Source organism: Hesperophylax consimilis, chromosome 3 (genome assembly GCF_061612785.1).
Source record: "Hesperophylax consimilis isolate HC1 chromosome 3, BYU_Hcon_1.0, whole genome shotgun sequence".
Classification (NCBI taxonomy): Eukaryota; Metazoa; Arthropoda; class Insecta; order Trichoptera; family Limnephilidae; genus Hesperophylax; species Hesperophylax consimilis.
This window is the reverse complement of record NC_142838.1, coordinates 41,692,253-41,702,725: the sequence shown is the minus strand read 5'-3', so window position 1 is coordinate 41,702,725 and position 10,473 is coordinate 41,692,253. Positions and strand designations below refer to the sequence as shown.

Sequence of the window (10,473 nt, the reverse complement as noted above, 5' to 3'; positions counted from 1 at the left end):
TTAAAACTTCAGGCTTTTATTTTATTGTTGAGGACACAAAGAAATGAACAGATTCACGACTTTTACACTGGAACACGATGGCACAGGAATAGTGTATTAAGTTTTATTTTAAATATTTTGTGGACAGAAATAATTCGTGACTGGTTTAGTTTACTGTTGTTGAGTAGAGTTTGAGTTGAGTAGTATAAAACCCATTTTAAATATTTTCCCAATTACCCGGTCTTTCCCGTCTAATGACATTTTAATTCCTACTTTGAATAACCCTCCCCCACTCTTACCCCTCCCCGCTCCTTCTACCTCTTCTTTCTAGACCTAATTTTAATTATAACTTTAGTATACTTGTGCTCCTGATGAAGTGAACTTGGTTCATGAAACATGTTGAGATTTTGTATCGAAATAAAGTGATGTAAACAATGTTATTTGTATTTTAATAAAAAATAAATAATGCCATCACAAAGTGAAAAGCAGTTAGAAGAAGTTTTCTTCGAAAAATTAGTAAATAATGCATATGAGGTTCCACTATGCAAAACTAAGTTTGCGCAGAGACATGCTTTTTTCCTTATCCTTAAATCCTTAATTTTTCTATTTTTTAACCTTTTTTTCTTAATTATAATTTTGTAAAAACTGAATTATTTGTTTTATAAACTGCACTAAACAAAATAAGTATACCCACGAACTGGCGATGCCTATGTGGGATTTTTTTTTGTATATATGCATACTATTCTATTTTATTTTTTATTTAATTGTATCATTTTATTTTTCTTATCTTAAACCTACCTTTTTTTATTTTTTATAGTACCTTCTTTACCTGTGAATGAAATGCTTTTTGTAATACTATAATAATTTTAACAATGTAATACTTGTTTTTGTAATACTTGATTTATGTAATTATATATTTATGCATGTAACAAAAGAAAATTATTAATAAAAAATAAATAAATAAAAAATGTGGTAGTGGTGGTAAATTTATTATTTATTCAAATCTATTTAATTATTAATACTCCAGTTTCAATATACTTTAAGTAATTCATTTATAATGCACAATATCTAATTATCCTTGCTAGTATGAAGCATCAGCATTGGTTTCCAAATAGAAGACACCAGTCCTGAAATTGAAAACAGTATTTTAAGTTACAAGGCACCGGAAGGTGATGAAATATAAAGCTTGACAAGTACCTTAAAGTGCCCCTTAATATTTAGTGTTTCATTTATACATATATAATCATTCATTCATATTATGCTTCGGTCTCCGGCTGGTTCAATATTCTATCTTCCACGATATAAAGCCGCTTTAAAACATTATTTTTTTAAAATTTATCCTTGTTAGTATAAAGATATATTTCAATTGACATTTTGGGTATCCATATCAGCAGTGGCAAAATATATGGTAATATAATGCGGTCAAATTATATGGGGGTTCACCAGATTACAAAAGTTGAGTACTACTCTGTATCTTTCGGGTTAATAAAAGAGTAGGTTCGTGGTTTAAAACGGGTTTGTGACGTGGCTAAACCGGCGGCAGGAAAGTATCGAAAGATACAGAGTAGGCCCCCAGAGTTGTCTTTTGTACTAATTAAGTTGAATCGAAATGTTTTCAAAAAAATATTCGAATTAAGGTGCGCAACGTCTAATTTAGTCTATGTGCGCAACTGTTCTAAAATTTACATTTATTAATAAATATTATAATGATATTATAAAATATTAAAATTATGTTTTAAGTTTTACACATCTTTTAAAAACCATTCTAAAATGTGTCATTATCAATTGTGTAAAAATTAAAACGTATATATTAGTAAGGCCATAAGAAGTTATAATAACACTTACCACTTTTTACGATTTACTATTTTCAACCAATGCACAAGCGATTGAGTATAATGCAAAAACTCCTCCAGCGTAAGCCATATATTGTGGCACAGGTGATCCACCCATTCCCTTAGTGACGGCATCGGCCACGTCAAAACAAGCCAAGAGTTCATCCGAAACTTCACGCTTTCTTCTGTAATAATAATTTTATTTAAATTAGGTAATTGTAAAGGAATACTTTTATTGCAAATTTAGTAATTATTTTTTGTGTTGATTTTTTCTTGTTTCTGGTTAGAACTAGTAGCAACATTTGATACATTCTGTGTATTGTATATTCTGTGAATTAAATATTCTGTGATCCATTCTGCGTAATATAGGTATATTTTAAAAGTCAAATTATTATTTTAAAGATCCATGATTTCTATAATACCAAGTTCCGTAAAATTCTGTTATTATGTCATTATGGGCTAATTGCTTAACATAACTTGAAAATTAACATGGAAATTTGATGAATTGTTCAAATTCTGTGCCACAACCGATCCCTTTTTTTGACGGTTGGGAAACATTAGTTACCTAATAACCCTACTGTTGTTCAGCCCAAGCATCACCGGCAGCAGCCAACCAAGGCCACATACACATATGTGTCTGTTTGTGTTGTATTGGGAGTGGGAAAGAGTCGGCTATGGTCTATTGTTCAGCCCGAGCATCACCGGCAGCAGCCAACCACGGCCACATACACATATGTGTCTGTTTGCGTTGTGTTGGGAGTGGTAAATAGTCGGCTATGGTCTATTGTTCAGCCCAAGAATCACCGGCAGCAGCCAACCACGGCCACATACACATATGTGTCTGTTTGTGTTGTGTTGGGAGTGGGAAAGAGTCGGCTATGGTCTATGGTCTGCCCGAGCATCACCGGCAGCAGCCAACCACGGCCACATACACATATATGTGTCTGTTTGTGTTGTATTGGGAGTGGGAAAGAGTCGGCTATGGTCTATTGTTCAGCCCGAGCATCACCGGCAGCAGCCAACCACGGCCACATACACATATGTGTCTGTTTGTATTGTGTTGGGAGTGGGAAATAGTCGGCTATGGTATATTGTTCAGCCGAGCATCACCGGCAGCAGCCAACCACGGCCACATGAAACAAACACGGTCTTCAGTAACAACAGAACATGATGTCCTTCATTGTGAGGTGTGTACTTCTACGACTGTTTTCATGTTGCAAACCTAAGGGAATGATGAAAAGAATGTAACTTTGACCTTTTGGCAAGGTGGTTAAAGATCTGAGGGGCTAACTCGTTCACTGCGGCAGGAGCGGAAGCAAGTTGGCTGTGAGGCTTGTAGTAGACAACTGGGGCGGGTGCCTCGTATCCGACAGAAGACAGGATGTGCTGAGGTAGTCGCTGGTGCTCGCCTCCATAGTCTCCACCCTCGCCGAACTTAGTTCTGAAATAAATTGGACACTTTGAAAAATCTACAGAATGGTAGTTACTTTCAGTATCGTCCGGGAAATGACCTTAGGCGTGTTTGGTACTTCACCAGGCTCTTCACCTTCTTCTTCCCTTCCCCACTACCTTTAGCCTTACAACAATAATTTAATAATAATAATTAAAAAAATAGTTAACTCAGTGCTTGCTATTTGCTATTCTTATTATTTGCTTTTTAAATGAAGCTATTCATGATTCCATAGTGTAACTGGCTCCAGAAGATTGGTTGATGAGTAGCTTAACTCTTCCATTGTGTTATAAATTATGGAAGCAATATGAACAATATTCGAATATTTTGAATTAAAAAAACAATCAGATTAGTTGCGACCGAGAATTGAACTGTGAACACTTCGCTTGTGCCACCAACCGCCCTTTCCAGACCGGTTTCAACAGTCACACGTATATTGCAAATCGCCAGCTTGTTTAAATTTGTTTTCTGTAAGAAGCACTTCCTACCGTCGAACTCAAATTTAAAAATATATTTTTTGCGGGTCTTCTGAATCACACCGAATATTTTAAATATTGTTTAAGTCAATACACACAATATTTTATATATTTTTTACTAACGCCCTATCGGGCTTTTAAGAGGATAATTGATAATTTATGTATACATAAAATTTAAAAAAAAAGAAAAATTATATCAGTTGTATCTATAAAAACATCTAATTATTAAGTATTTGTAAAAAACCAATCCAGTAATTAATATCGAATTTTGATAATAGGACATGAAATGGTAAATAAATCAAAGTATAATAAATATGTTAAGTTTGTTCGAACATTATTGTGTGTGTTAAAAGAAGTAAACGATGTACTAGTAGGAAGGTATAGAGACAAGATTTAAATAAAAGGAAAGAATAATAAATTAATTACGAACAAATAGGTTTCAAATTATTTGCCTTTTGAAACCTATACAATTATTAACACTGAATATATCAATAAATTCATATCATTTGTTTGCAGGGTGATGAATTCTTGGAATTGGTGAATAGATAGAGTCGTTAGTATTGAGGTTATTGTTACATTTAGATGAGTGTTTGCTTCGAGTTGGTCTGACAGGTACATTCATATAAATTGATGCCAATAATTCAGGGCTGCAATAAGAGATTTAATAATTTTGAATAAAAATAATATGTGTTAAAACTCTTCCATCTGATGGTTTGAGAACTCGAACGTTTTTCAAATTCATTTGAGGCAGTGAGATTAAAAGCGATGGAGAATGCTTACGCGTGAAGTGCACCAGCTCCGAGAGCTTCAGCCCCGAGGTGACCTTCCTTGACAAGTTTCAGCTTCAACAGGGTTCTCAGCTCTCGTTCCCGCGGTGTTAGGTTATGGTAAGACTCCACCAGGGAAACCTAAGCAAATAAATACATTTATTATTTCATGTACACACCTCACAATGGTCCCAACTGCCCAGAGCCGTTAAAGTATGGCATCATCACTATCACTCGTGAGACTGAAGAGAGCGGGAGGAAGAGAAAGGTTCAGATCTGGTCTCTAAACTTTGGTAAAGCCATTTTGATCAGCGTTTCGATTCCTTTCCATCAGAGAGATTATTAGAATATCATCAGATCTACATATAAATCAGGAAATCACAGAGTGTACAAATTATCGACCAATTTCGATTCTCCTTGATCTAACAAATCTCATTTGGTCTTACGTTGGTCTTACAATAGATATACAGATTTTAGGGAAATTTAATGACTTTAAAGTTTTTGTTAGCAAATACTGTACGGTGTATATAAAGAATAAGCGGAAACAATTAAAGGATACGGAATAAATAGTTTTGGACAAACAAATACAAATCGGTTTCCTAAAACTGAAATCAGGCAAAAAAAAATGCGTTGATGTGGCTCAGTCTGTCTGTGCAGATTGAGAAACAATAGCACGAGTTGCTTTTACGTCCAATAGATGGCGCTGTTTAAAAAAAAAAGTTCTTACCTGTCACAGGTGACATCTATATAATATAGGTATAAAAATAATGATTTAGAAAGACACAAAGAATTCACGCACCTTGTTTTGCCCTTTTGACGACTTTAATATTTATTTTATAGATGGGAATGTGTGTTGTGCATTATGTGTACCATCTGGAGGAAGCTAATGGAGTACCTGTGACCCGTTCAAGGAATCTTCGAAATACGTCATTTTGACTATTTCTCAAAGCAGTTGAATTCAATTCCAAGGCCAAGAACCACTACTGCTAGACTGACAAGGAATATCTCGGCTGCTATTGTTCAATAAAATAATGCCTGAAAGAATAATAACTTGCAGAATATTCAACTTACTCGGAAGCTGCGTCCAGGGAGTCCTGGGAGTTATGAGGCCAGGTCAAGGGCCACTAGTGCGAGACTGACAGGGAATATATTGACTGCCATTGTCCACTGAAATAATTAGTGAAAGAGGAATAATAACTTACCGGTGATTCAACTCCCTCGGAAGCTGGGTTCAGTCCAGTTGGGAGTTCTGAGGCTAGGCCAAGGGCCACTACCGCGAGACTGACAAGGAATATCTTGGCTGCCATTGTACACTGAAATAAACAAACAGGTTATTTAATTATTAATTCGCGACATTTGTATGCAATTATCCCTAATTACAGTAATTACGTGATATTTAGCAGAGCTTTGAGAGGAGAGTACGAGAGGTGTGAAGCTTAAGGCCACGTAGAAAGCATTCAAAGATGGTTTGAACGACAGATATGTAAATACGGATGATAGAGGGAGCGCGCTAATATTGTAATTAAGTGAAACTGATGAAAATATTTAATAAAACACGGCTCGTTTGAAAATAGAGCAAAATCTCTCGACAAATGCTTAAGTTTAATTTAAAGATACACTGTGAATTGTTCATACCCATAACATATTAAATAACAGAACAAAACATGTTTACAATAATTTTAGTGGCTTACTTCGCGATGTTTTTTTCTTTTATGGGAATTTCATATAAATACCGTTTAGACAAACCAATGTATAGATATTATCTTAAAAAATAACATATTTTTATGGAACTTAAATACTTAAAGAGTTCAAGAGAAATATGTTATAATCGATAGAAATTCAGAATACGGGGGCTTAAAGGACCCCAAGTATTATTAATTAGGTATTGCCAAAGATGCACATATTAAGATAGATATAACGAACAACCACTTATTGACTGAGCTTAGCAAAGTCCTGTTTTAACTCAACCGTTTTGCATTTCGTGTGTCAGTAAATTTTTTTGTGCGTTCCGTTTCCGTTGAAGATGGTGGCCGTTTTAATGGTTCAATAAAGATTATTTTTCAAATGTGTAATCTACGTGTTTGTTTCAATATTAAATTAAAAATATTTGTTATTTGAAATTAAAAAAATATAACACGAAATATGTGTTACATTTATTTATTTACTAATTTGATTGCCCTGGTGGGCTTTTACATGATACACATTTTACAAGATTTACTGCCTAATACAGTGAAATCAGAAGGTTCCCGGTCAGATATGTCCTTCAGAGGCTATAATGGAATATGATGTTTGTGGCTAGTAATGTCCTTCCGGAGCCTGAAGGGTTAAAATAATTAATTATTAGATTCGTTGTTACATTTCGCCAACTGTTAACCCATTTACGCCCAAGACTAAAGTAATCGTAGAAAAAAGAATAAATTTATTTTATGTAGTAGGAAATAGAGATTTTTAACAAAAATAAAAAAAATATATTTAATTTTTTTTTAATTTCTAGAAAAAAAAGTGCCGTGCTCAAATGGGGACACTGGGCACATTCAGTATGGTATTTCTCGAAGGATGGTTTTTCAATACACAAAGTTTTTTTGCATTTTTTGCACTCCTCACGTTCCTTACTATGGCAAATAGTGCATCGTAACTGTTTTGTCAACTTCTCCGGAAAGTGTAAATTCAAACTGTAAATTGAGAACTACAGAGGCTGATGGGTGAAATTGTAGCTGGTCCATCTTCACGTCGTTACTAAGTATGTGTAGATCGAACATGTATGTAAATAACACCCACCACCACTTCTTGCCTCGTATTGAAGTTCGATACGTTGAAATCGACTGATCGGCTTGATCGACACCGTCCATGCCTCTGTTGTAATTCATAAATACTTGAGGAATATTTTCATCGATTTTCTTCTTTTCGATTGAGCTCGGAAGAAAATTATCGTAGTTTGTTCCCATTGTACAAACGCTGTTATCCAGCCAGCGAACAAACAATATTTTATTGACCGTGTTGAACCGGTCGTCAAAGTCAGCACAACTTTTCTTTTTCATCTCCTTGACGGGTGTGCGAGGAAATTTGCAGGTCCTACCCTCACGTACAGTTCCTGTAGCCAGATTCCCATAGATCCCGCAGCAATGCATAGCTAGTGAAAAAATTATCGAAGAACACAACATGGTCTCTAGGATCTGTGTTTAGCTTGTTCAACAGGTTTTTCACAACTCGTGTACTCAACGGCTCATTGGTGGGTATTTGCGACTTGCTGCAATAAATATCAAAATTGTAGCAGTAGCCATCAGCACTAGCGAGCATCCAATTTTTATAACCGAAGCGTACAGGCTTACCTCGAATAAATTGTTTCGACGGATGACGTCCAAAATATTTCACCATGGATTCATCTATTGACAGATTTGTGTGAAACACTCCCCATTGCATAAATTTCTTCATGAGAACCTCAGCGAGGGTTCGCATCTTGAACATTTTATCTGATGTTTCAGCAGCTACAGTATTATCACAAAAATGTTGGTACTTTTTGATATCTAAAAATCTGTTTCTCGTCATTGCCTTAGAAACAACAGGTACATTACAGTCCTCGTCTAAAGACCAAAATAGACGTTCGCGAGGCAAAGTGTGATAACCAGATAGAGATAGAATGCCCAAAAATGTTTTCAACTCACCAACGGTAATATTGATATCATGTTTATTGTTTTGTGATGCATACAAATCAGAATATTGAAGAATCATATCGATTACTTCCTGATCAAAAATCTTCTCGAAAATTGAAACAGGATTTTTACCTTTGAGATCAGTAATTAGGTTTTTGCATCGTTGTTGTACATTATTCTCATCAAAAGGCATGTGATCGTAGCTAGTCTCGCATTTACGCCAACGGGGCCCAACATTGCATCGTTGCCTTCTAGCGGAATTCGACAAATGCTCTTCATCAGAACTGTCCCAATCTTCTTCGTTTCTGTTAACAAAAACTTCGATATTTCCAGGAATATCTCTTGGCATGTCATTGGTAATAATATTGTCTTCATCGCCTTCTTCTTCGTCAGTGAGGATACTTGTTTCTGGGGGAAGAGCAACGATATCAAATTCAACATCTGAGTCCTCTTCTGTCATAATAGCATCAAGGGCCTTCTGGAGTCCATGATAGTTATCGCTTACTTCAAATTGCCGTTTTGACATATTTATGTGCAGTCAAAACTCTGTAAAAAAAAAGAATATTTTACTCTTTATGTGCCCACTGTCCCTATTTGGGGACACCAACAAAAAAAAGTAGTTCACAGTTCAGTAAATTATATATTTTAACTTATCAAATTTTTATTCCAAAGTAAACAAAGTGTTCAATAAGATTATGTAGAAAAATTAAAAATTTACGAACGTAAACATATAAAAAAAAATACTTACATTTGGTAATCACCGCGACTCTGAGATTCACTTTATTTATGACACTAAAATACTTTTTATAAATGGTGTTATCCAAAATGTTTGATATAAAATGTAAGACACATCAATCACCTCGACAATAATGCTCTGTTAGCAAAACTTATCACATATAATAACAAAATGGTGGGTAGATTTGAAGGTGTCCTCGTTTGGGCACGGCAGGCGTAAATGGGTTAATAATGAATAGGTGTAATCAGCTGTCACTGCATTTAATTCTAACTATAAATCTAGATTGAAGTGACAGTAAGGGTTTGTGAATTCATAATAGTGTTTTGATTTTGAATTGTAAAAGTTTGGTTTTCATTTCGTTTGTTCGACTGTGTTACTAATAATTAGTAACATGTCATACGTAAGAATAAATCGCATCACTGAAAAATGAAAGAATGCAGTTCCTCTCTATTGTTTTGATTCTTCTTATTCTAACTTCAAAATTAGGTAATCTTTAATTTAAAAATATTAATATTTTGCACAGAAGGTGAAAGATTATTCCGAAGTGCAATTGAATAACGCTGAGAACATAATAAAGTTATTCATCCACATTCTTAATCTAATATTATTATTTTCAAAACACAAAAATTCAGTCATTGTTTTATTTTAAAATATCATGACTGTCTGTATTTAATAGTTATAATTAATTGGTCCATTATCTCTTTCGAAGCTTAAGCAAAGCGATACCAAAAAAAAATAACTCAATAAAATACACAAGCTAGTAAATTAAGAAAATAAACATATTTAAGATCGACTGATAATAAAGACAAAGCTTGACTTATTTAATGAAAAATAACAAAAATTACAATCCAAACAAAAGCTAAATCTCTAAATAGTATACAATAAAGACGCTATCCGCGTTTGTCTGTTTATGCGCTTAGTTCTTCTAAGCTACGCAACGAAAATTGATAGAATTTATACTGTTACTTAGAGAATTTCTTCCAGAAGGTTTATATATAAAATACATGCATATTATATTTGTAGAAATTAGATCAAAGTCAATGTTAATCCTAGAATTCACAACATTATTCCAAATCATTCACGAACCCGAGCGACGCCGGTTACACCTCAGCTAGTTCGTTATAAGATGTAAAATCGCTTCACAAAAGCAGCGGAAGTATTAACACCAAAAGAAAAATATCCTACATGAATGTTATGGAAAGTTTCACACTTGTACTTACATATATCGACTTGTCGCACTGTCACCGTCTACTGACAACTGATAGAACCCTTTCCTATTTATATTTATATTTTCCTCTTTCCCCCTCCCGACGGCTCTCTTTATCAATGTTGTGGCAGACCCAATAACGGAAACAAGGAAAATGTGGTCATCTTGGGAAGAACCCATGGAATTAAACACGCGGGCGTAATTTCCAAGATAAGTTCATAGAAATTACTTCTCTTATCATTGAGGTTAATAATATACAGGAAGACTTAAAAAATAATGTCAAGCGGAAGTCCAGAGGTGAAGCACCTCGAGGAGTTCCCAAATCGTCCCCACGTATGCTCCGCGATTTTTTGTAGTTTTCGAGTTATGATTTGTT

General features: G+C 34.6%; 1 protein-coding gene across 1 annotated transcript; it reads right to left on the bottom strand.

Moving 5' to 3' along the window:
• Positions 1–952: 952 nt before the first annotated feature.
• On the bottom strand, positions 953–10,157 carry LOC149425517 (uncharacterized). Its single transcript, XM_089651152.1, has 6 exons — positions 10,111–10,157; positions 5,707–5,817; positions 4,518–4,645; positions 3,067–3,252; positions 1,825–1,996; positions 953–1,106 (listed from the first exon to the last, which is right to left on the bottom strand). The coding sequence occupies exons 2-5, from the start codon at positions 5,809–5,811 to the stop codon at positions 1,831–1,833; spliced, it is 585 nt and encodes a 194-aa protein (XP_089507278.1). The 5' UTR covers positions 5,812–5,817; positions 10,111–10,157; the 3' UTR covers positions 953–1,106; positions 1,825–1,830.
• Positions 10,158–10,473: the final 316 nt, after the last annotated feature.